This window comes from Leopardus geoffroyi, chromosome C1 (genome assembly GCF_018350155.1).
Source record: "Leopardus geoffroyi isolate Oge1 chromosome C1, O.geoffroyi_Oge1_pat1.0, whole genome shotgun sequence".
NCBI classification, from domain to species: Eukaryota; Metazoa; Chordata; class Mammalia; order Carnivora; family Felidae; genus Leopardus; species Leopardus geoffroyi.
Window position 1 is genome coordinate 159,478,899 of NC_059328.1, and position 27,510 is coordinate 159,506,408.

At 39.8% G+C, this 27,510-nt stretch overlaps 1 protein-coding gene across 6 annotated transcripts in view; it reads left to right on the top strand.

The window, feature by feature from the left end:
- The window catches only part of MYO3B (myosin IIIB), a 490,117-nt gene that overhangs the window by 299,450 nt on the left and 163,157 nt on the right, over window positions 1–27,510 (top strand). For all 6 annotated transcript variants that reach the window (XR_006712951.1, XM_045480150.1, XM_045480152.1 and 3 more), the window contains 3 exons: window positions 17,775–17,854; window positions 24,736–24,813; window positions 26,952–27,157. Coding sequence is in view for 5 of the 6 variants with exons in the window: in XM_045480150.1 (XP_045336106.1) it covers window positions 17,775–17,854; window positions 24,736–24,813; window positions 26,952–27,157 (364 nt within the window). In the remaining variant the exon portion in view is untranslated. The remainder of the gene's footprint in view (window positions 1–17,774; window positions 17,855–24,735; window positions 24,814–26,951; window positions 27,158–27,510) is intronic.

A 27,510-nucleotide genomic window follows, 5' to 3' on the forward strand; every position in this document is an offset into this window, starting at 1 on the left:
GAAGCCAAGATGCAGGCATAGTGTGGTTGTGGTGGTGAGATAGCGTATCTTGTAATTCTTGTTGTGTTTTTTCCCCTACCCCTGAATGCTTTTAGGTTTTGAGTTTGCATTCTCCAAGTGCTGTTTTCTTTATGTTTAAATGTAAGCAGCTTAAGTGTTTCATTCCTTTTTAAAAATCTACTTTTAGTTTCTTCTAGCCCATCAGCTGCAGTGGAGTAAAGAGCCCTGGACCATAAGTCAGGAGACTTAGATGTCGATTGGTACTTTGCATCCCTCATGTTTAATTCTCTGAACCAGCTTCCCACCTGTACATTGAGGGGTTTGCATGAAGGACCTCCCCTGATTAGATGGAACCTTAAAGTCAAACAGACAAACCCCTAATAATCTCTAGCACAAACCTTCAGTCTGGAGTTTAAAAGCTCTCACTGGGCTCTGTTTTGTTTTTCGATCTGTAGAACCATGCTGTCCAGTGGGGTGTAAAACGTTCTAATACCACATTTTAAAAAGCAAAAAGAAACAGGTTGTCTTAGTTTGTTCAGGATGCTATAACAAAATACCACAGACTGGATGGCTTATAAATAACAGAAATTTATTTCTCATGGTTCTGGAGGCTGGAAAATCCAAGCTCAAGGTGCCAGCAGATTTAGTGTCTGGTAAGAGCCCGTTTCCTGGTTCACAGAGCCTTTCTACTGTGTTCTTGTATAATGGAAGGGTCAAGGGAACTCTCTGGGGTTTCTTTTGTAAGGATGCTGATCCATTCATGAGGGCTCTGCCTTCTTGAATCACGTAACCACCTCTCACAGACCCCCACCTCCCTGCTCAGAAACCTGGGTGCATGTGTATATCATCACATATGAATGGGGGTTAGGATTTCACATATGAATGGGGGGACATAAACAGTCTGTAGCACAGGTGAAGGTGCAATGATTTTAATAATATACCTTTACTCAATATATCACAAATATTATTCAACATGTACTCAATATAAATCTTACTAATGTGATGTTTTACTTTTTTGCATGGAGTTCCCGAAATCTGGTATGTATTTTGTACTTATGACACATCCTAATTTAGACTAGCCACATTTTCACGTGCACGGTAGCCACCATATTGCATAGCTGTAGCTCTAAAGAAGCACTGCCCTGGCCACAAAAGTGCCTCATTTCTGCTTTCTAAGAGAAGTGCAGAAATGCCAAAGAGCTCTTCTTGCTGGTCCTCCCAAGGAAAGTAAATTCTTGTTGCTTCATAAAATAATATTTTATTGTATTCAGATTACTGTTTTTCTGTGTAGGAGAGAAATTACCCTTCTGGATTTGCAGAGTTCCAGTTCCACAAACTTCTAAAATTTCCCTTGATTCTCTTTGCAGGGATAGAAATATTGCTATATTATCAGTAGTAAGAGCAGTGTTTCCTGAAATGTTTTGCATGCAGCACTAGGTTTGTGGGATGTGAAGAGGTGTGAGGGGAATAAGAGATTTCCACGGTCAGAAAGTGTGGGGAATACTGATTGTGAAAATCCAATACATATCTTTATTGCAGAAATACTAAGAGATGCCTCTCTCATGTATAGGGGTTCCAAAACCAATAAGATGCTTTTTGTGGAAAGCATCTTGAGGATCAGGAGTCAAGTGGGACTGAGGCAATGCCAGGCAGAGAATTTTCTCCCCGACTTTCTTTTCCAGGGCAACCTTGCCATGTGGGTCTTAAATCCATTCCCAAAAGTTCCTTGTGCTTTCTTAACTCCAGGGCCCCCCCTGATGCTGTGTTCTTGAGAAAGAAAAACTGAGCTCAATAATGAGTTGTGATAATGGCTCTAATATTGGGAGCATTAGTATCTGTTGTGAATCAGAGCCACTATCTTTCCTCAACACATTTTAATAGTTCTTTCATAGCTCCTAAATGTGACAGTGAATGTACATTTTATTTTAAAGTGGCCGTTCAATTTAGAGACATTTTGTTTTATTTCTTTAATGATCCTGTCAAGTATAGCAAATGTGGCAGCTGTGATGTTTTTCAAATGGTCAAAAATGCAAGAAAAGTAAATTCTGCTTCTCTCGGCCAGCATCCTTCACATTCATAGAAAAGAAATATGTTCCCATTTAAGATGAAAGGTTCTTTGCTTTCATTTCATAGCTTATATTGGAGAAAAAGTCTCAAGGCCATTTACAGTTTATTAATTTATCCCACTATAAAATCTCTTTATAATGGGGCTTTCAGGTCATTTTAACCCTCCTCCTCCCTTCTCTTACTAAAAGATAACTCCAGGCATTTCAAATCAAATGAATTAGAAACAAAGCCATTATAATTATAATTATAATCTCTCCACTTAGAGATGGATCACAATTTAACACTTTTTCCCCAGGAATTTGGGTCATATTAACAGAAATTTTAGTTTTCTCTTTAGAATACAAGACCAGCTTCTGACAGTCTGGTCCATATGTTAGATGCATATAAAAGTTAATCATTTTGCTCTGGTGCCAGCTTGTGTGTGAAGAAAAGCTGTAAACCACAGCTGTATGGAGTAACAATTGTGAACTTTACTGGCTTGCACATGTGAGACGTCAGTAAACTAAGTAAAATGTCACTTTACGGAACTGGAGAGTTGGAAGTGGGAGAGAGGATCGCTAAGATTTCATTAAGGTTTGTACTTAGTAGAGTCATTCCATTCTTTACATTTCACAAGGATAGTTCTCGTTACACAAACCCTGAATCAGCTGTTTTCCAGATGATTAGGTTTGGCTTAGCCACAACAATAGTGATCCCACAACAGTGGGATCACCCGGTGGTTGACCTGGTTTGGTGTGTGAATGATAAAAAAATCCAGATATCATCTAACGCCAGTTGTGTTCAATCAGTTTGGCCAGACTGCAGTCCCATCAATTACTCAGTAGTCTGCCTTGAATATGATCAAAAACTCGGAAACTACTGTAAAATCTTAAATTAGGCCATCCTAGTTGATGGACTGTCTTAGTGTTGACTGCGCAGTGCTGTGTACTGCTGATAGCCAACTTTGGGCAAGAAACTTGAATACCCTTTGCCTCAGTTTCCTTTCTTTGTGGATTGGGCACCCAGCTCACAGGACTGTCACATCAAATAATGCTTTTCAACCACTTGGCACATATCTACTACACTGTAAACATTCAGTAAATGTTAGTATTTAAGGATTGTTAGCTCTTCTAGGGAAGTCTGGGTGGCTCAGGCTGTTAAGTGTCTGACTTCATCTCAGGTTGTGATCTTGCCATCCTGGGTTTGAGTCCGATGTTGGGCTCTGTGCTGACATCTCAGAGCCTGAAGCCTCCTTTGGATTCTGTGTCTCCCTCTCTCTCTGCCCCTCCCCCACTCATGCTTTGTCTCTCTTGCTCTCAAAAATAAATGAACATTAAAAAAAATTTTTTTAAAGATAATATTACATTATGCGGTCTTTCTGTTGAGAATTTCTGATTTCTGTATTTTAAAAATAATATCTTAATGGGGCACCTGAGTGGCTCAGCCAGGTAAACGTCTTACTCTTGACTTCCGCTCAGATCATGATCTCCCGGTTCGTGAGTTCAAACCCCAGACTGGGCTCTGTGCTGATGCTGTGGAGCCTGCTTGGGATTCTCTTTCTCTCCCTCTGTCTGCCCTTCCCCTGCTATGCTCTCTCTCTCTGTTTCTCTCAAAGTAAATAAACTAAAAAAAAAAAAAAAATAGAATGTTTAAAAAATATAAAAATAATATCTTAATAAATGGGAGAGAATAAAATAAACCCTCAAATCTTATATCCTCAGTTTGTTTTCTTTTCTAGTCAAACAACCCAGCATTTAATAAGGCTCTAGGCAATAGAAAATTGGATATTCTATAAAACTCCCAATTAACCAGAATCCCTAATTAATAACATTTTTGTAAATCTCAAAATGTATGCTGAAAACATTGTCTCTGAGTCAAGTTATTTGGCTTAAACCAAAACTCTTTGGTCAAGTAGGCCCTCTGGGGGTTCCATGTGGCTCCAATCAATCCCCTATACCAGCAACATCTGCATCTTTACTCACCACTGAAACTCTGTTAACCGTAAATTTAATAGGAACACTTTGTTCCCAAAGCTCAATAAACATTTGTCCAGCCCTCTGGATGATGAAACCCAGATACAAAGAAATTAAGTAACTCATTCAAGCACTCCTGACCAGTAAGGGGCAGACCTGAGACAAACCTCAGGTGGTTTGACACCAGAACTCACAATCCTAACCACTTCACCTCTGTAATCCAGACCTCCAGTAGTTTGAGCAAAGGGTCTGAAATATGAAAGTAACATGGCATGGACAGAAACCAGCAAAATAGGTTATGTGGAGGGAAGTGAGGTGTACTGGGGCCTGCTCCTAAAGAGTATTGGATGTAATGTTAAATAAAAATTTAATGCTACACAATTTATTCACTCATTCAGTCACGTATTATTTGAGTGCTTATTCTTTGCTAAGTTTACCACTGGGTAGAGAATGGTAAATAGAATAGACTTAGTGCCCTCCCTCATGGACCTTATACTCCAGTGAGAAGAAACAGTGTTAATTAGATTCATGGATAGCTTTCAGTGTTCCATCAATGAACATCTTTAGCTTTGATGAGACATTCTCTAGAAACACTTAACCCATAAATCTGTTTCATTCAGATTCATTACACATCCATGGTGCTACATAACTCTGCAAAATGATTCACAGTCCATTGCTTATCTACTTGGGATAATGAGCCTTGGTGTTCTTGGATGACTGAGAAAGAACATGTGATACTGAAGTTTGACAGAAAATGGTAGATATGATCCATCTCTAGAAGGCAAGGGTAGAAGTCGTCTAAAATGTGGTGGTGCATTCAGCATCTTCAGTGAACATTTTTCTTTAGCATCTACTACATGTAGGGCACTTTCCAAGTTTTTAGCAGGTGCTGAAGAAATCTTTTTTGATGAGACAATCTCCAGAAACATTAAACTTTGACTGAGAATAGAAATACTTAGTGCCTGGCCTCGCTTGTAATCTCTATAAGGAATCATTTCTAAAGATAAATCCCAGGGGCGCTTGGGTGGCTCAGTCAGTTAAGTGTCCGACTTCAGCTCAGGTCATGATCTCGCAGTCTATGAGTTCAAGCCCCACATCAGGCTCTGTGCTGACAGCTCTGAGCCTGGAGCCTGCTTCAGATTCTGTGTCTCCCTCTCTCTTTGCTCCTCCCCTGCTCACACTGTCTGTTTGTCTGTCTGTCTCTCTCTCAAAAATAAACACAAAAAAATTTTTTAAAGATAAATCCTACATAAAGTAGAATATTTATATTGACTTGAAAGGACTCGGACACATGTGTACTGACTAGCTGCAGCCTCTAGAATTAGCACAGACTTGTTATGCTTGTGGAATTACTTCATCAGAGAAATAGTCTTTTTTACTGACTTTTATTCTTAATAGGTTCTGTTTTTTTTTTTTAAACAAAAACCAAAAAACAGTAGTTACGGCACCCCAAGTATGTAAGATAAGACTTTAATTTACAGTGTTTTTGAAATTAGATGGTTATTTTGTATGCTATATCACAAGGCCAAAGGCTCAAAAAAATTATGCCTGTACTTAAGAAATAAAATATAGTTTTATCCTTTAACACCATGACACATATGAGGTTCAGTAGAACTTTCTGGGCACTGCCATTTTATGAATTGGTAACAATAAAACAAAAATCATACACACACACACACACACACACACATGACATGAGAGAGAAGAGGAATGTGGGTGTGTGGGTGTTCAGAAAACCCATGCCAGTGTAGCTAAGATAGGAGTAATGCTGGCAAGTAGGCACGTTGTAAGTTTTGTTCCCTGCAGAATGTTGCCTTTCTCAGTATGTCTCTTCTTATTTTCTGTTTTTTTTTAGTATTAAAAAATTTTTTTTAATGTTTGTTTATTTTTGACAGAGACAGAGCATGAATGGGGGAGGGGCAGAAAAAGAGGGAGACACAAAATCCTTTTTTTAAAAATATAATTTATTGTCAAATTGGTTTCCATACAAAACCCAGTGCTCATCCCAACAGGTGCCCTCTTCAATGCCCATCACCCACCCTCCCCTCCCTCCCACCCCCCATCAACCCTCAGTTTGTTCTCAGTATTTAAGAGTCTTTTATGGTTTGCCTCCTTCTCTCTCTATAACTTACTTCCCCCCTCCCCTCTCCCCCATGGTCTTCTGTTAAGTTTCACAGGATCCACATATGAGTGAAAACATATGGTGTCTGTCTTTCTCTGCCTGACTTATTTCACTTAGCATACTACCCTCCAGTTCCATCCACATTGCTGCAAATGGCCAGATTTCATTCTTTCTCAATGCCAAGTAGTATTCCATTGTGTATATAAACCACATCTTCTTTATCCATTCGGGGAGACACATAATTCTAAGAAGGCTCCAAGCTCTGAGCTGTCAGCACAGAGCCCGACACTGGGCTCGAACTCACAGACTGCGAGATGGTGACCTGAGCTGAAGTTGGATGCTTAACTGACTGAGCCACCCAAGCGCCCCTATTTTCTGGATTCTTAAGCTGCTGTAGATGTGCCCCTGGATGTTCAGAGTAGGTTCTTTAAAAAGGGAGCGAGGTTATCTGGAATAGTCATTCCTCGAAATAAAGCAAAATAATTGGTAAATGTAAAAATAGACTTGGATAAGTACACATCAAAAGTTAACCTTGGATGCTTGGACTCAGTAAAAAAAAGATTTACGTAAGTAATGATTGTATTCGTATTAGTACCCAGTTATTCAAAATGCCCAGTATTGGGGCGCCTGGGTGGCGCAGTCGGTTAAGCGTCCGACTTCAGCCAGGTCACGATCTCGCGGTCCGTGAGTTCGAGCCCCGCGTCGGGCTCTGGGCTGATGGCTCAGAGCCTGGAGCCTGTTTCCGATTCTGTGTCTCCCTCTCTCTCTGCCCCTCCCCCGTTCATGCTCTGTCTCTCTCTGTCCCAAAAATAAATAAACGTTGAAAAAAAAAATTAAAAAAAAAAATGCCCAGTATTTACTAACACGCAAACTGAATGAAGCATAATTTTTTTTAGTAGGAGAATATTTATATTATGAAGATGTTGAAGATAAGCACGTTGAATTCCTTAATCTTAAAAACATTGCAGGGAGGGTGCAAACACTTATATTACTGTCCCCTATCTTATGTGCTAAGAAGAATGCACATAAACGTTGGAGATCTAAATAAGCTCACGATAGCCACAATAGCCAGGTGAAGGAGGAGTCACTAAAGAGACCACAGAAACAGAACATTGCTAGTTGCTTGTGGTGACCAGCTGTGAAGAGATCTTTGGCAAATTATGTATCCAGGTCTCGGTAAAAATCATTTACACTTCCTTCATTTATCTAAGCCACACTGTCATCACTGCTCCCTCATCTTTCTGTTGCCTACCAAACTGCAAAGAAACAATAATACAATGTACATATTTTAATTTTATCTTCTTTATGTTGTTCTTTCCAGGCTTCTTTTGAGATGGATTTCACATAGGTAGAATTTCAGAGCTGAATGAAAGCCCGACACTGTTCAACCTTTTTTACTCTAACTTGCATCCACAATTTTTACTCATTTGTTCTGCATGATGTTGCTTTAAAAAAAAAACTTTTTAAAAGAAGTTTTAGTTCACAGTAAAATTGAGGGGAAGGACCGAGATTTCCGTACAACATATCCCTGCCCACACATGCATAGCCTCCTTCATAATCAGTATCTCCCACCAGAGCGATACATTTTTTATAATGGATGAACTTAAACTGATACTTCATTATTACTCACAGTCTATAGTTTACATTACGGTTAACAGTTGATATTGTATATTCAATGGGTTTAGACAAATGTATAATGATGTGAATCCATCATTATGGTACAATATGGAATATTTTCACTGCCATAAAAACCCTCTGTGCTTTGCCTATTCAGGAGAGTCCCCCAACTTCTAACCTTTCTATTATCCCCATAGCTTTGCCTTTCCCAGAATGTCATATAGTTGGAATCATATAGTATGTAGCCTTTTCAGATTGGCTTCTTTCACTTTGTAATGTGCATTTATGGCTCTTCCAAGGCTTTTCATGACTTGATAGTTCCATTTCTTTTTAGTACTGAATAATATTCTGTCATCTAGATGTATGTACTTTATGCATTTACCTGCTATAATATATCTTGATTGCTTCTAATTTTTGGCAACAGGATTTTGTGTGGACACAAGTTTTCAACTCCTTTGGGTAAATATCGAGGAATGGGACTGCTGGATCCCATGCTAAAAGTATGTTTAGTTTTGTAAGAAACCACCAAATTCTCTTCCAAAGTGGCTACACCATTTTGCATGCCCACCAACAGTGAATGAGAGTTACTGTTGCTCTACATCCTTGCCGGCATTTGCTGTTGTCAGTGTTCTGGATTTTGGCCATTCTAATAGGTGCGTAGTGGTGTCTCACTCTTATTCTAATTTGCATTTCTCTGTAGATATGTGATATGGAGCATCTTTCCATGTGCTTATTTGCCATCTGTATATCTTCTTTGGTGAGTTGTTTATTAAGATCTTTGGGCTGTCTTAGGATGCCTTGCTGTCTCAGTCAGTGGAGCATGTATGTGACTCTTGATCTTGGGGTTGTGAGGTCAAGCCCCACCTTGGGTGTAGAAATTATTTAAAAAAAAATAAACTAAAAGAAAAAAAGAATATTTAGTCCATTTTTAACTGGGTTATTTTCTTGTTGAGTTTTAAGAATTGTTTGTATATTTTGGATGACAGTCCTTTATGAGATGTATCTTTTGCAAATATTTTCTGTGATGTTGCTTTTTGAACAATATTGCTGATTGCCCCGACCAGCTCTCTAAAGCCCAGCTCTATAAAGCCCAGGTAAATGTCTCACATGTCCTGGCCACAGATGTCACACAATCTCTTTGGTACCAGGTCAACATAGTTCCTTGTAGTTCCCTCTCACAAAAGGTTCTACCCCTCTTAACACCACGTTGCCTGGCCTTGATCTAAATGAAGCTGTGTAGCCACAGAGGGTGTGCTCCATGGGTGCCTTGGCAGAATTCTATGGCATACATGTAGAGGACCACTAATCTACTCAAACTCCTCATTTGACATGTAATACAAGCGAGTCACAGAGAGTAAAGTGATCTCAAGTCAATGGCAGGCCTGGGATAAGAATCCAAATTTCTCACTTTCAAGTATAACATCCTTTTCATTGCTTCCATGCTAAAGAGGGAGAACCAAAGAAGCATTTATAGTTTCAGGCACTCAGTTGTCATCCTGCACAATGGGAGTTTCACAGCATCTTATTTTCTGTGTGGCTTTCTGGGTCTTAACTGAAAACCTAAGGAAACCTAAGTATTGTGCTTCACACAAAGAAATGGTACAATGGACTCATCACCAACAGATAAGGTATATTGAGTGGAACTTCTAGGGGAAGGATTTTTTTTTTATATTCAGTGATCAGTTTATTCTCTCCTGCCTGGGCATTTTATTTCGGATTCTATTCTTAAATATGGAATGTCACTTTTCTGTGTGCAACTACCTGATTCAAGACTTTGGCCTAATTAGTATTTGTACCGACCAAATGATATTAGTCCCCTATTGGCTTATATCCAAACCATCCAACTTCAGCCATACAAATAGTTGAGTACTCTATCTGAAGACCCCTGGAGCCGCAAAATAGCAAAGATTTTATTCATAGTCCCAGTGACTTACAGTGCCTTTGCAGAGCCTGCCTCTTCCTCCTTTTTCATGTTTTCTTCCCCCACAAATTGCTTTCATAGTTAGTGTTTTCATTGGTAAGGAGGGGCAAGGAACTTGGGTTTATGCTTATAAGGGTAAAATAATATTTTATGCTATTATTAAATATCTAATATAAAAATGAGAAGCTGCTTGGGAGTTTGATGTGTAGGGTCTCTGGAAGTTTCTGGAATTTTTTAAAAGTTTTTATGTTTTTTGCTTATTTAAATAATCTCTACACCCCACATGGGGCTCAGACCCACAACCTTGGGATCAAGAATCACATGCTTTTCTGACTGAGCCAGCAAGGCACCCTAGTCTCTGGAATTTTTAAAGAGCTCTGTTCTCACTAAACATTCTGCATCTTCCAAATAGAATCCTTTCCCTTTCATGTCAAACTTCCATTAATCCTTCAAGATCTAGCTCATTTATTGCCTACTCTCCAGCTTCTTCTCATTCTGTCCAGAAAACTTAGTCTTCTATCCTCTCATGTCACTTTATTCAGGTTTATTACAACACTTTCCACTCTAAACTGCAATGAATTGTTTATATGTCAGTCTTTTCCCTACCCCTAGCAGCTCCTCTGGGCTGTCCTCTCCTTGAGATACAAAAAACTGTGTCCTATTCATTTTTTGAAGAACCATAGAGGGCCCTTAATGTCTTACTTCAAAGCATGAATAACTTGAGCACCATTAACTGAAAGAACGTCTGCTTCTGAACTATCTCATCTTACCCAGACACTGGATGGTCTATAGCTACCCAGCATTTCCATCAACAGAATCATTCTGTAAATGTTTTGTTCCTGGAAAGCTTTCCATTCTATGCAAACATCTTGCACCTCAGTGAAGTAATACTAAATATTACTAAATAATTTATTTATCCATGAACAAATGAGATCTGGATTAGTTGGCAGAGGAGGATAGTAACCTGAAGATTTGGAACATAGGAAAGGTTTGATGGAGGAGGTCTGTACTGCCTTGTAGAGTTCAAGAGTGGGGCAAGAAAATAAGGGGAACTGGTTGTTGGGGTAGGGAAGAGATACAGCATTAAAGCCATGTTGCACCTTCAGAAGTGGGAATGGGAGCGTGAAAAGGAATGTGTGGGGGTGCCTGGGTGGTTGAGTTGGTTAAGTCTCCAACTTCAGCTCAGGTCATGATCTCACAATTCGTAGGCTCAAGCCCTGCACTGGGCTCTACACTGACAGTGAGGAGCCTGCTTGGGAATCTCTCTGTCCCTCTCTTTCTGCTCCTCCCCTGCTCATTCTCTCTCTCTCTCTGTGTCTCTCAAATAAATAAATAAACTTAAAAAAAAGGTATTTGTGGAACTTGAATATATCCCTCACCTAAATTACAGTTTGTCCAGGACCAGCCCTGGTTGGACTAAAACCTCTGCTGTATGTGGATGTTGCTCTGAGGCTGAAATAAACCAATCTCCCATGTCAGTGACCAGTGGGTGCTGACAGATCTGTGTATGTGAATTTCATTTTTCTTTTTTCCTGAATGGGTCAGATCTTCTTTGATAGATGTCAACCGTCTAGGCTCCAGTACTATTGTGAACACATGTCCTGTCATTTACAAGCAAACTCCACCAGAAAATGTGGGGAAAGCAGACAATACTCAGAGGTGTGTGTGGGCTTGTGGTGTTGTTGTTGTTATTGTTGTTGTTGTTTTAACATGGCTTTGCCTATGGGGAGACTGAACTGGCAGCTTCTGCCAATGTGGCAATAAAATGCAGGAAACAAAGACCTTCAGCTCCACTATTGACCAAGTTAGGAAAGGGAAGTCTTATTACCTCCTTGAATTCTCATGATTCAGTACAGTTATTTGCTGGGCTGACATCCTGTTGATGAGTTTTAAAGCTTAAAGGAAGAAAGAAGGAATTACTATTTTTCCTCAGCTCTACAATTTTAAAATCACTGGGTCACAGATCTCTAAAGCTGTGGTTCACGTTCTAAATGAAAAAGAAAGCAGCAAAAACATTGGTTTGGCTTCCTTCAAGCAGAATAGTCCAGAGGTGTTAATTATGCAGAAACTCCTAAGATGCCAGACAACTGCCAATTAAAAGCCAATTCAGGAATGAGAAAGGGGTTTCTTTTGGGCTTTGAATTTCCCGAGTGCATGTTTTTAAAGGTAAGTTTGTGCACTCAGAAAAGAGAGTGAATTTGTTATCTGTGCATCTTTCTTGTATAAAACAGCTGGGAGAGTAGGCTGGTGTTTTATTTACTCTTGCTGCCTTCCCTTCACCAAACTACAGCCCATTCGATATATTGTCAGTGTTCTTCTCGTGAGAGATTAAGTGGGCTGGGAACTCTCCCACATCCACCCTGCCCACTTATTGATACTAATACTTAAAGCGATAGATGAATGCCAGAGGAGAAAGTAAAAACTGGGAAATGAAATCTAACAACACACTTTTTCTCTTGGCTTCCTACAACTGTTTCATATTTTTTGTAACTGTTTTAAGTTACCTCAGTGTATCAAATCTAAAACAAATCCATATTATATTTAGGATAGATAGGTATGTAAAAAAACAAGCTTTTTGCATACAAAATACTATAGTATGTTTTATGCAACTACTGAATTTGACTCCTTGAATTTTTATTAGCTACAGTGTTGTTACTGAAATTAGAACACTGGGATCACTATAGGCATCACATCAGCATAGGTCTGTCCCACGCTGACTTTGTAAACATTATACACACAACCTGGTGATGAGACAAAGTGGAGTTTGTTACTTACCACAGTAAGGGAGCCACTGCCTCTCAAAGCTTTGGCAGTGTCCTGGAGAAGGAAAAGCAGGATCTGAATTTAGTGAGAGATACAAGTTTTTTTAGGGTGGGTCTTTCAAAGTAAGGAGGCTGATTAGGGTAGGGTAGGGATCACAAAAGAGTAGTCTACGATTTGATGGAAAAAACAAGGTGAGGATTTTTTAACTCAGTGATTCATAGAACCGTAGGGGGTAAACTCACAGTTGGTATTTTCCACTGAAGAGTTAATGGGTCTTAGGTCTTTTAGGAAATTCCTATAATGAAGAGTCAAACTGTTGCCTGGAAAAAGATTCATGCTAATGGAGACCGGGATGATATAAGGTCATTTTCCTATAGATAGTAAGGTGTGGTTTAGGTTTTCTGTATCCAGACTGACTGTTGGATCAATGGTTTCAGTTCTCTGGTCTCCTCAGATAACTTATTCTGGTAGCAGATGAACTGCAACATTTGATTTTTTTTTTATTTGCATTTCCTTTCTTAGTAGCAATTTGACATAAGAGTTTTACATTTCATCATTGGTTTGTAGTAATTTATTAGTTTATGAACCTATACCTTGTGTTAGGGAAAATTAAAATAGGAAAAATTTCCAAACAAATGCGCACTAGCAGTCACCACTGGAACCCTGCAACAAATTCTGTAAACCAGAGAGGGCAGCAGAGGGAAGCCAAATTCTATGCGTGATTATTTAAACAGCAACCCGTTATTTTGGACAATTCTTAGGAAGCAATTTAGGAAGATGAAATCATGAGTCCTGGGTACTTTCCAAGAGATGAAATCCTCTGAAGCAGGCAGGAAATTGCCATTGTTTAAAAGTTCCAGCTCTGTCTTCAGACCACTTGTCTCTTTCTCTTTAAGTTGGAAGCAGAGAAATTGTGCGGGATCATCGTAAGCTCCATTTCAGATTCTTTCTTAACCCCGTTCCGACATAGGATATAAATTCCATTAGATGTCTGTGACTCCCATTTTCTCTCCTCAGCACACGTCAGTAGCCACAGTCTGGAGAAGGACAGGAGGGTGCTCTGGGGCAGTAAGGCATCCTTAGCCAAAGAGGCTGTCTAGGGGTGAAGCAGGGAGGAGGCTTTGAAACAAATGTGAACACTGTATTTACATTTAAATTAAAATGGAAACTTCTTATAGGTTATGTTTCTGAAAGGTGTGTGTCGTGCATCTGCTGAGGTCTATTGTTTATTCATGCTGTAAATCCTTTGAAATGTGTTAAAATGCTTCCCACTCATTATAAAGCTCCTGCCACCCCTGGATTATGACTTTGATGTCACCAATCCTGCTTCAAAGGCTTCTTTCTGGGCTATTAATCACAGTTTAGCCTCTGAAGATATCGCCAGAGAAAACATTTGGACATCTTTGTGCTAGACTTGCTAAAAACTTTGAAATCTTGAGTGTCTTGCCTGTGCACAAATTGCAGCATTTCCTTTCATTGACAACTTTTTATTTTGCTACAGAATCAGATGACATCCTAGGTAAAAAAGCAAACAGCTCTCTTCAAGAACTTAGTTTGGGAGGTTAGGGACGGGAGAGGAGAGGAGAGATTAAGGATGGGTGGGGAGAGGAGAAGAGCGTCTGAGCAGGCCCCTCAGCTCCTTCAAAGGTAAAAAGCATTGGGAATCAGAATGGCCAAGAGATGGAGGTTCAGAGTGGGGGTTGCCTTATCATTTTTCTCAACGTTCAACTGTTTTTTTGACCAGTGCTCACAGTTGCAAATTAGTAAGATCCCTTGGTGTTCTCTTGCCCTCTACTCTCTGCTTGGAGTCCTAGGTGAACTATGCACAGCAAATAGTAATAATAATATGACTGGTAATAATTAGTGCTGGCTGACATGAAGAGAGCACTTACCTTCACCAAACCTGCATTGACAGTGCTTGACATGAGTTACCCTCACTGAATGCCTGCAACAACTCTGAGAGCAAGGTAGTACTGTCTTCATGTTATAGATAAGGCAACTGAGGCTCTGAGATATTAATTAACTTGTTCAAGGTCACACCCCTGGCAAATGCAAAGACCCATCGGCCCCAGACTCAACGGCCCTTGCCCATATTCTCTGTGTCCTCTGGTTCCCTGTGTGGAGTTCTCTCTCTGTGCTGAGAGATCCATACTGCCAGATCTGCTAATCAGTGTCTGTGTCTTAAACCTTCACAGTGGGGTTCTCTGTTGTCCAGTTTCTCTTTCAGGAAAGCTCCTAGCATCTGTTTTCTTGTATATCCATCTCCTTCAGGGACTAACAGTGCCCTAGTTCAAGACAGTTTTTTAATTGTGGTAAAAGAAACAACATGAAACCTACCCTTCTAACACATTTTTAAGTGTCTAGTACAATATTGTTCACTGCGTGCACACTGTTTTACACCAAATCTCTAGACCTTTCTCATCTTGCATTACTAAAACTTTATACCCAGTGAGCAACAGCTCCCCATTTCCCTGTCCCCTCAGCCCTTGCCAGCCAACATTCTATTCTCTGCTCTTATGAGCTTATCTATTTTAGATACATCATATAAGTGGGACCATGCCGTATTTGTCTTTCTGTGGCTGCCTTATGTCCCTTAACATAATGTCCTCCAGGTCCATCTGTGTTGTCTCAAATGGCAGGATGACCTTTTTTATAAGGCCAAGTAATATTCCATTGTACGTATATACCACATTTTCTATATCCATTCATTCTTTGATGAATATTTAGTTTGTTTTCACTACTTGGCTGCTGTCAGTGATGCAATGAACCTGGGAGGCAAATATCTCTTCACAGCTCTGTTTCTAATTGTTTTGGATAAATACCCAGAAGTGGGATTGTTGGATCACATGGTATTCTATTTTTGATTTTTTCAAGAACTTTCATACTGTTTTCCATATTGGGTGCGCCATTTTACATTCCCACGGGCAGTGCACAAAGGTTCCAGTTTCTCCATGTCTTTGCCAACACTTGTTATTTTCTGTTGTTATTGTTGTATTTATAATGATTATCCTAACAGTATAAAGTGATATATTGTTGTTGTTTTGGTATGTGTTTCCCTGATTCTTAGTGATGTTGAGCATCTTTTTATATACCGGTTGGCCATTTTTATGTCATCTTTGGAGAAATGCCTATTTAAGTCCTTTGCCCATTTTAAAATCAGGTTATGTTATTTTAATTTTTGCTGTGGGATTGTAGGAGTTCCTTATAGATCTTGGAAATTAGCCCCTTATAGATGGTTTGCAAATATCGTCTCCCATTGTGTAGGTTGCCATTCCCTGTGTTGTTTCCTTTCCTGTGCAGATGTGATCTCACTTGTCTATTTTTGCTATTATTGCCTGTGCTTTTGATATCCTATCCAAGAAATCATTGCCAAGATCAATGTTATGAAACTTGCCCCCTATAATTTCTTCTAGGAGTTTTATAGTTTTAGGTTTTACATTAAGTCTTTAATCCAATAGGAATTGAATTTTGTGTAAGTTAGGGATCTAGTTTCATTCTTTTCCATGAGGATATTGAGTTTTCCAAACATAGTTTGTTGAAGAGACTGCTTTTTCCTCATTGTATAATCTTGATACCCATCTTAAAGGTCATTTAACCATATATGCATATGTTTATTTCTGGGCTCTCTGTTCTGTTCCATTGGTCTATGTGTTTGTCTTTATGCTGCTACCATACTATTTTGATTACGTAGCTTTATAAGATATTTTGAAATCAGGAAGTGTGAAGCTTTCAGCTCTTCTCTTCCTTCTCAAGATTGTTGGGAGCTTTGGGTCCTTTGTGGTTCCAGATGAATTTTAAGATTGTTTTTTATATTTATATTTTTAAAAAATCCATTAGGATTTTGATGGGGATTGCATTGAATCTATAGATCTCTTTTGGTAGCAATGGACATTTTAACAATATTAGGTCTTTTAATTCGTGAACATAGTAAAGAGTAGCAGAATATGCCACCCTACAATATACCACTTTGGCATAAAGATTATTTTGAGCTGAAAGCAATTGAGAAAAAGCAGATGTAAGAAAAGCTCTCTGCCCTCCCCCTATTTGCATAAAAGAAAATTTGTAGAAGTGTCCCCCCATCCCAACCCTTCTGTATCAGGAAGAACAAAAGTTGCTCACCAGAGACAACTCTAGACCCTTATCAGCCCAGAGACAGCACCAGAGGGATCTATATAACAAAACTTCACTAACTAGCCCTTACGTTCCATTAACTTCTCCATATATTTACCCTTCCATAATTTACTGCCCCTAGAAACTCAAAGATCTTTTTTTGTTGTTGTTGTCTTGTCACTTACGTAGAAATTTCTTGTTCTTTTATTAAGATGCTATGTGACCCAATTCTAGCCACCCCTTGAGTTACTCATTACTGGGTACTCCCGTGTGTGTGTGTGTGTGATGCATACAGTAATAAAGTTCTGTTTGTTTTTTCTCCTGTTAAACTGTCTTCTGTCAGTCAAATTTTCAGGGCCCAGGAAATGAACCTAAGATGAGTAGAGGAGAAAGATTCTTTTCTTCCCCCAGAACAAGACGTCTTTCCATTTACTTGTGTGTCTTCTTTAATTTCTTTCAAAAATGTTTTGTAGTTTTCAGCATATAAGTCTTTTGCCTCCTTGGTTAAGTTTATTTCTAGTATTTTATTCTTTTTGATGCTATTGTAAGTGGGATTGCTTTTTACTTTCCTTTTCAAATTTTGATTGTTAGTTCATAGACATGCAACTGATTTTTCTAGGCTGATTTTACATCTTATAACTTTACTGAATTCATTTATTCTAACAGGTTTTTTGATGGGATCTTTAGGGTTTTCTATACATAAAATCATGCCACCAAAGAACAGAGATCACTTTGCTTCTTTCTTTACAATTTGGATGTTTTTTATTTCTTCTTCTTGCCTAATTGCTTGAGCTAGGGCTGCTAGTTGGTGGTGAGAGTGAGCATCCTTGCCTTGTTCCTGATCTTAGAGGAAAAACTTTTAATCTTTCACTGTTGAGTATGTTAGCTGTGGGCTTTTCATTTATGTCCTCTTTATGTTGTGGTAATTTTTTTCTTTTCCTAGCTTATTGAGTGAGTTGGAGAGATTTTTTTTGTCGTTGTTGTTTGTTTATGAAACTAATATAAATTCAGTTTATATTATAAATTATAATTTATAAATTATTACAATTTGTTTATAATTTATGTCATTAAGGTTTCAAAATTCAAATTCTTCTAAATTGTTCATATTCAGAGAAGATCATTTGGAAAATTAATAAAAATACAAGGCCAAAAGGGAAAAATTACACATAATACTATTCCTTAACTTTTCCTTCACTTTAACTTTTTTCTCTTTTTTGCTTAGGTAACTTGGCCCAGACAAGAGCCAGGATAACAGCAGCCTCAAGATCTTTGCCTCCTCATTTCAGTGCTGGAAGAGCCAAGGTGAGTAGCAGGTTTGTACCCAAAATAATGGGGACCATGGGGTGCTCCTGCCTTGGGGACAATCCTAGGATAGGCAACTTTAGTTTATCTGGCACACTGCTGGGGCAGTCTGGTCAAGAAATGGAAGGCCAGGAGATCAAGAATTAGGAAATTTGAAACAATATCATGGCATCCTTACAATCCTTGTGTCAGGGAAGAAAACTTTTCCTCTACCCTTTTAACTTCAGTTCTTGGGGGACTATGAATTAAACTCAACCTGAAAGATTAACAGGGGAAAAGCAGATTTTAATCATGCACATACAGGAGCTCACTCAAAAAAGTGACTCAAAGGGGTAGTTAGAATTTGAGATTTATATACCATCTTGATAGGGATTAAACAGGGGGAGAAGGGCACTTCTGGGAGAACAAATGACTTTTGAGAAAAGCAAATGGTCCCTTAGGAGAATAGATGGGAGATATGATAGTTTTGCGAGTGTTTACTTAGGCAATTTCTTATCCCAGTGCTCATTTCTCCTCTCTGGTGATAGGAGTCAGTCTTCCATGGCAGGTTGTGAAACTGCCAGGGAGGAGATTTATGACAGTTGGATTATTTTGAGAGGTCCTGTTTTTAGCCAGATGAGAGGAGTTCAGAATAAGCGTCTTCTTGCAATTGTTGATTCTCAAATGTCCTCAGTTCAAAATAATACCTATGCCACTAGGAGTATTCTGGACCCCTTCACGTGATTTCTCAGAAAGACCACTTAAAATACAGAATAGTGACACTTGGAAATAAAGTCTATCTAGAAAGAGATAAAGCCTTTTTCCTTGAGGCTATCACTAACCTACAAAGGAGGATAACTGGGACCAAATGGAGTCAGCAGGGAGGAAAGAAACCAAACCATTTTTTATCGCTCTGCTTTGCCCTCTGAAAAATGAGCAGTGTACTTGTCTGTGCAAAAGGGATGTTAGAAGGGTTAGTAAATATCCTTCTGTAAAATATTTTTAATCGTTCCATCCTGCCTACTAATGTTTAAGCAAGGATCTCAAGGATCGGATGGTTAATGTTCGTTGTATATGCTAACTCCGAAAACCAATTATCTGAAAGGTGGTAGAGTAATAAATAGATCACATCTCTGAATTTTCATATATTTTTATTTACATTGAATATTAAATTATTTAATAAAGAATAATAAATTCAGCCACACATAATCCTGTTGAGTATTATCTCAGAATTGATAGACACATACATATCTTTACTTCTTTTGAGAATGGCTTACCTACACATAATAGGGACCCAGATCATTTTTATTAGCAATAATTTTTATACCCATATTGCTATTATAACCCCATGTATTACCCTACTTTTCAGTCTTGTGAGTTTGTGGCAAGGTATTAGTACTATTTAACTTGGTTTATATGGAACCCTAGAAAAGATTCACTTAGGAGTGTCAGTGGTTCTAAGATATTAGAATCTCTTGATATTATTACATGTAAAATTTTGAAAGTACAGTTGATTCTTATTTTTTAATGTTTCTTTTTTTTAATGTTTATTTATTCTTGAGAGAGAGAGAGAGAGAGCACACACACGCATGAGTAGGGGAGGGCAGAGAGAGAGGGAGACACAGAATCTGAAGTAGGCTCCAGGCTCTGAACTGTCAGCACAGAGCCTGACGTGGGGCTCGAACGCACAAACTGTGAGATCATGACCTGGGCTGAAGTGAGACGCTTAACTTACTGAGCCACCCAGGCACCCCAGTTGTTCCTTATTACTCATAAAAATAATGTTCTGTAAAGTTGCTGTGAGCACTGAATCAGCAAATACTGAGGCATTGCTCCTAGGGGAAATACATGGTTAGGTTCCTGAAGCCTCTGGTCATAACATTGTTGTCAACCAATTAATACATAATCTTGTTTTATGTGTGTTTCTGTTTAAAGGCATGTTATTTAATATATATTCTTACAAATAATTACATACAGTATTTCTTTGTATAAAATCGTATTTTAATTACAGTATTTGTGTTATTGAACTCAAGGCCAGCGGCACTATAACTCATGCCTGAATGAAGTTTATCCAACACACATATGTTCTCTACGAGGTACTTAATAACCTTCTTGCATTTAGGAACACCAGATAGCACTCCAGCACTATGCTTGGGGGCTATTTGAAACAGTGTAGTCACTAGCCAAAAGTACAAAAATGCAAAACACATGGCACTTAAAGAAACTTGGAAAAGGACGCTTGCTTATAGCATGAAAGCTAAAACAGGGAGGCAGAGTGTCACCTTGTTCAACCTGAGCTGGAAACATGTACATTAGGTGGTCCAAGTTTTCACCGCTCTGTATGTCTGTGGATGACTATGTAAGCATTGCAGGTACTTATTTGAGGGTTATAAATAAATTTTTAAAAGTAGACACATACAGGGTCACCTGGGTGGCGCAGTCATTTAAGTAGCCGACTCTTGATCTTGGCTCAGGTCATGATCTCACCGTTTGTGGGTTCAAGCCCCACATCGGGTTCTGTGCTGTTGGTCTGGGGCCTGCTTGGGATCCTCTGTCTCCTTCTCTCTGCCCCTGCACCACTTTTGCATGTTCTCTCACCCACTCACTCACTCTCAAAATAAATAAACATAAAAAACAAAACCTTAAAGAAAAAAGCACATATAGAATCCACAAATAATGAGGATCAACTGTATTTGCGTGGTTTTTTTGGCTCCCACCAGATTCTAAAAGGGATCATGGCACAAAAAGATTAAGACTCCTTTGTGATATTCTCTACCAGCCCATGTTTCCTTCCTTTCCTCAATTTGATTTTGTAGCTTTTGGGTTCTGCCAGGACCCCACTCCCCTGCCTTCCACACCCAGAATACCAGCACAGTGTTACCTCTCTCTCTCCGCTCTCTGATTTATCCAAGATAAAATAACAGAGGTGATCTAGGAGGCTGGCTCCAACACCATTCAGCGCCACCACATTAGGATGGTTTCAAAGCCAGTCTTGCTTTTCCGTTCAGGGCTGTGGAGGCTTTGAGAGGAGTGATGTCATTGGGCTTTCTTCCTTAAGGGGTAGACAGATCATTTGATAGCAGTAAAAATTCTTGACAAAAGATGTTGTCCAGAAGATGGATGTAAGTACTTCTAAGGTTTCAGGATGCAAATAATGGGCACTTACTAAGACTGAGAAAAAAAAATCAGTTTTTCATTTATTGCTGAAATCTAGATAGTTTATGAGACTTTTTTGGAATCTATGTCTCTATCCTAGAGTAAATTTAGTTGACAGATGAGGCAAGTCTTTTTAATAAAATAATGCTTTCAGACCAATTTTATAAATTCTACCAAATCATATAGAAAGTCAGTTTATAATGTTTTAGAGGTAAAATTTTAGAATCAGACAGAACCGGGTTCAGATGTAGACATGGCCAATTACTAGCTGCAGGGACTCTGGAAGATTTTCCTAAGATCTCTGAACCTTAACCTCCTCATATGTACAACAGGAATAATCATAGTACTAACCTCATAGGGTCATTCTGAGACTTCAATGGCAATATAAGCAAAGTGGTTACTACTGTGATTTTACATTGAAACAATAGATGTTTTATTACACATGTTTGGTAACTATCTAAAACCCCATCTGTGGAGTCCATACATGTACTGAAACTTGCTCATTTCCTGTGGACTTGGAGTATTACAATTTATAAAGCTGACTCAGGACTACCTTGAACGCTAACCAGTACCTCTCACAAGGAATTGGGCAGGACATTTGTCATGTGGGCAGAAAGCAGGATTGCTCAGCTCCAGTTGACTTATAGTGTTGTATAAATTGGCATTGGAAGAGAAAGGATACTGGATTAGACAGACAGTGGTTTGGTCCAGAATATTGGTTCTACCGATCATTTTAAAAATTGGTTTCATTGGAAGTATTTTCTCTGCCAATGAGTAAAAAGATCTTGCTGTATTTTATGGGTGCTAGAACCTGTCATCTACCATTAAAGAAAACCCTGCATCTTTGACATTCATCACAAAACTAAAACTAAATCAGTAATGGTAATCATGGTAATAATGGAAGGGAAACTTATGTCACTTCTTGTATGTGTACAAGGCAGTAACTCTTACTAACCAATTTTACTAATAGAGAAAACAGAAGCTTTCAGAATTTAAATAACTAAGCCTAAGTGCACACAGATAGTAAGTGGAGGAGCTAGAATATGAACCAGGTATGTCCAGTTCCAAAACTCTGTTCTCTATAGCATATAACCTGTGGGTCTAGGATAGCTCTTCTAGTGCCTTTTCCTCCTATCTAAGGTGAAAATTTATAAGACACTTTGGAGAAAACTGGTTCTTGTGAATTTCTCACCTTTGGGAAGAACTATTTGCTAGATGATATCCCTAATGAAATCTACTTTTCGAATTCTAAGAGATTTTTTTTTTAATTGAATGAGGCTACTGTTAACTAAATTAGCTCAGGAAGACAAACTCTTAGGTCAGACAACAACCTTCACTTCTGTTTTGGTTTTGAATGGGGGGGGGCGGGTAGTTCCTTGGAATTCATGGTAGATCTGGTGCAGACAAGAGCTTTGCACCTAGTCTCCTAGTTTGAAGGACCAAGAGACTCAACTTCTGGTATGTCCCTTGTCCAAAAGTCCCTCTTTTAGATCCACTCCATGTTCAGAAGAACCTTGTGACAATGCAAGAGATCCTTGACCAACACAAGACCTTTCCAGATTCTTAAATTAGAAAATACCTCAATGGCATGCTATTTATTCTTTAAACTATAGTGCTAAATGTGCAGGTGATAAACTGTGGACAAGCATTAGCACTTGCAGGCTGTATGTAATACCAAACAGGTTTTTACTTACTTCCCAAGAGTTACTGTGTATGTCAGTAGAAGGACAGAACTTAAGGTCATACTGGGTGGCTAGATAGGGGATCCCAGCAGCTTTATAACTGTTGGAGTGCAAATCATTGCTTCATTCTGTATTTTTCTAGTTTACTGCAGAGGACAGGTACTAATCTTGAAAACAGTAGTTACTGTACCTTTTAAATTATGTCCCAGCAGAATGAATATCCATCAAGGGCTTTCTGATCACTAAACTGTTAAATCCTCAAATGCCAAGGCCCATTGTATATTCTGAGGGAAGGTAACAGGTAAATCCTACTAATAGAGAAATAGGGATGAGTTTTTAAGCTGCTCTTTGCCTGTGTCCTTGAGCCTGAAGGGCTGCCACTCACTGACTAGTTTGAATAAAAAGGGAAGGAAACGAAAGTGGAAAAGCAAGGTTCAAACTAATGTAGGGTTCCTTTTATTCAGAGGTGGTAGAGAAATTCCCAGGTGGTGGAGAAATTCCCAGGTTTAGAGTATGTGTGTATACATGTGTATGAAGGTCAGGTTGGGGAGAAAGACAATAAGGAGAAAAAAAGTTCAAGAAAACTTAGAATTTACAATTTGATGAAAGGCGGACCCTGGCCAAGATCCTCTTTCCTTCAGTCCTGATTGGCTTGCCCTAAACCTCACCAGCTCTGAGCTCCATTCTCCAAATGGGGGTGTGATGGGGGAAGATAACCTTCAGTGGGTCCTGGCAGATGCCCACAGAGAAAGTGCGGTATAGTCTCAGCAGGTGGGAGCAGGTGTGTTTGTGTTTGTTTTTCCTTTTTCTATATTAGAACAGTCTTCCTTCTCAACACTGTGCTTCCATTTCCTCCTTTCTCATTAAAAAAGTAAAAAAGTCAAACCTACAGGCTGTTGTACCATTGCTTCTTCAGCTGCATACAAATGAACTGATGGCCTTGGGAATGCCTCCAATATGCAGCCTAGAAAAAGGAAGCTGCACTGCCCCCTGACATCACTTCGTGCAGAGATCTCCCCATTTTCCTGCTCACTATTTAGGTTGCTTTTCTAGTGATTGAAAACTTAACTCCCCATTAATTCCCTTTCTTAAATAAACCTGTTTTCTTTATCTAAGCCAATTGAAGTGTTTCCTTCCATTTTGGACAGTCTCCTAAATACCCATTGTGGTAGGCCTCAATTTTTGGCCCCATCCCCATGCCCTCGGCCCTTCTAGCGCCCACTTTTCACTTTTGTTGAACGAGGCCACAGACATCCTCACCCCATGGGGAGGTGGCCGCCTGGACAGCAGTCCACCAAGCAGAACATACTTGCTGACAGCAGCATCTTCCAGTTCAGACATTCCTGCTTCATACCCTTGCCACCTGTTCAGAGCAGATGGGAGGCTGCCATGGCAGAGGCTGGTGCTCAAATGGCACCCGTGCACTCTGCAAACCAAATAGCTTTGTATGTGTAGGAGCAGGGTTTTTATTGTTGAGGCATGGTAACAAAACATGGGCTGTCTCCTCCAATTGGTGTCATTCATAAATTCCTTCTAGTCATCCTAGGTAGTTAGAATAGATGATTGGGAACAGGTGTATCCCAAGCTCCAGTCTGCAGGGTGGGAGGTGGGAGGGGTGGCAGAGGCAGGGTTTGATGGCAGGAAGGTGACTGGAGCTCATCGAATTCCCTGTGGTTCAAACCGGGCTTTGGGCCCATGTCTTTATAATCACCCAGCCTCATGGGTCATTGCCCAGTTTTCTCTTAAGGAATAGTTTGGTCTCGTGTGACATTATTGGAGAATTTAACAGGGGCGCATTAGAACATCAAGAAATAAAGAAATAACAGTGAGTGGTGTTTATACTGAGATCGTATGATACTTTGCAGAGTGTGGTCCTTCCCAAGTGAGTAGAACAGTGCAAATTCTGTTTTTCTTTTATAAGTCTTAACTCTTCTCCCCGTAGTATGCACTGTTGGGTTCTACACTTCAAGGTCCCTCAGGTATTTAACCAAAAAGCCTTTTACATTTTGGAAAATCTGGAAAATATCTATATCCTCAAACCACTTCCCTCTGCCTCTGCTCCAGGTGGACACTCTGGAGGTGATACGGCATCCAGAAGAAACCACCAACATGAAGAGGCAGACCATGGCTTCTTATTTCCGGGTATGGAGTCTTTTTGGTCTCTGCTCTGCCTATTTCCAGAAAGGACTTACCAACCCTTCCCATAAAAGGCCCAGATATTATAGGATCATTGAAATAAGAGCAAAGCATTAGAGTCAGTTAAGAAAGGTGGGAGTGTGAGGAGAGAAAAATGTAGTGGGGAGCCTACCTCCAAGTATAAGGTTCTCTGATTCCAGAAAGATCAGATGAAATCCCACATGTCTACCGGCGGGGGGCAGCACTCTTTGTCCCTGGCACATAACCCTGTCCATTGAATGTATTGATTCTGTTGGCATTTGAGCTGTTTCTTGGCCTTAAAGTTACTGGAACCGGCCACTTTTCTAGCATATTTACTGAAAAATAAAGTAGTTAATAAAATTACAGAAGGTGGCTTATTAAGTTCAGATCCTGAGGGAATCTTAGTTTTGACTTCATTTTCCTAGATCGAATTGATCCATTGCAAAGCCCAATTATTTCCCATCTCTGCTGCCCCAATTCTTGATATTTCATTTAGTAAAATGACTCTTTTGAGTAAAAATGTTGTGCCTAGAAGGGCTCTATTTAAATGCACATTATGTAGGTAAGATAAGATGCAGAACTTTGTACCAATTTGCACATATTTGTTTATCTTCAAATTATAAAGCACTGGGGTTAGAAGCCCCTTAGAGATCATGTACCACCACTGGGAGCTAAGGTCTAGGCACCTTTGTGGTAGAGATGTGATGAGGCCAAAGATGGAATTACTGGTCTCAGTAATTCCAAAGATGGAATTACTGGTTGTAAGGTGGGGTAGCAATAGGAAGGGGATCCCCAGGGATGAGAAGTCAAGTGGTCATGAGCTGGAGTTGCCAAGGCAGGATGAAGGATGGGACCTTGGAGCCAGCACCATGGATGGAAAGCTGCATGGAAAGCTAGTAAGTTTAAGAAGGATCCAGAGCCAAGAAGTCTGACCTAGCCAGTTGTACTTCAGAAGTAGACTAAAATTGGGCTCAGAGACCTTTGAGTCCAGCAGTCCATCCATGCAGCAGTTCCTGCTACAGCTTCTCTAGCAGGTGGACATTCAGCTCCTGCCTCATCACTCTCATGGTTGGACATTTCTAACTGCCACCTATTTCTTTTCTCGAGACCTATCCTGATCCTGTCTCCTTTGGTGGCTGTATCCTCCTAGTGTCTTGGTTGTGTGTGTGTGTGTGTGTGTGTGTGTGTGTGTGTGTGTGTGTGTATCATGGGTTTTGAAGGCTCTGAACAACCCTGTGAAATCATCAAGATCTTAGAGTACCTGTCTTAAGAAAAGCCACCTCTGTCTTACGGGTTTTCAGAACTATACCCATGACAACCAGTTTGGTGTCCTCAAAATACTGGACCTCAAATGTTAATTTTGAGAAACAGAATACTTTGGCAAGTAGGTAACACCATTGTGGATCAGTAGGAGGTGTGATTATGGAATAATGGGACTGATCTCCTGGGTGGCCTGTAATTGCCCCTGAAGGTATATCCAAAAGAGAAGCTCCAAAAGTAGATGCCCCTGAGGATTAGCTGAGGCCATCCCCACACAAGCAGTGCTCAGCTTTTCCATGTGCCCCCTTTCTGTGAGAGCCCCCTGCCAGCCACTCGATGTGTATTAGTTGAGCTTCAAAATAATCTCCTTTTCTCCAGTTTTCTTTGCCCTCCTTCTCTCATTTTCTTGTCTTTCTTCTGCTTCATTACCAGTGGTATCAGTAGGATTTGCTTAGACTTTCTGGTGGTTCTTAGGTTGAAGCAACTGACCCCTTTCCTAAAAGCTAGACATTTTAAATTACAGGTACAGTTTGGGGAGCATTGCCTTGGAATACCAAAGACTCTCGTTCTGGCGATGGAGTTAGAATAGCCCAAGCATGATCTTAGCTATGTCTCTGCCACATAGGGATATTGCTTGCACTAGGTGATGTTTAAAGAATGCTTTTGAGTCCACAGACAGCTAGAAGTACTCATCAGAACCTATATTATCACCCCCTATTGCTGGTGTCTTTTTCGGCCTCAAAAAGGTGTGTGAGTTGTTTGCAAGCCCATAAACGGCTCTAGAGGCCCCTGGTAGGCCTACGTTGTAATTATCCTTTATGTTTGTGGTAACCTTATTTCATGTGTATTTTTTCCCCTGGTAGTATTCTCTGATGGATCTGCTCTCTAAAATGGTGGTCGGACAGCCCCACTTTGTGCGCTGCATTAAACCCAATGATGACCGAGAGGCCCTGAAGTTCTCCCGAGAGAGTGTGCTGGCCCAGCTCCGCTCCACAGGGATCCTGGAGACAGTCAGCATCCGCAGGCAGGGGTATTCCCACCGCATCCTCTTTGAAGAGTTTGTGAAAAGGTCAGGCCAGCATCTCGGGATATACATTATGTTAACATGGCCATGCTGTGGCTATCCCTGTCCCCTGGGATTGCTGCTTCTGCCTCTTTGCCTCCTAACATATAATTGGCTAGTTACCAGCTGCCATTTACTTGTTTAACTGTTGCATTTTTATTGTGCTTCAACTGAATTGCAGTGGTCTGGAGGACAGAGTAAGCACCCTCTGATCACTTAAAAAAAATTAAAATGTCCATAGATATTTGTATGTTACATATATCCTTAGATTTTAAAACCTCCAGATACTGAATTGGTAGGATACAAGTATTCCTCCACAAGTGGGTCAAGATCCTAGTAGAACCCAGGCACCCAATCCT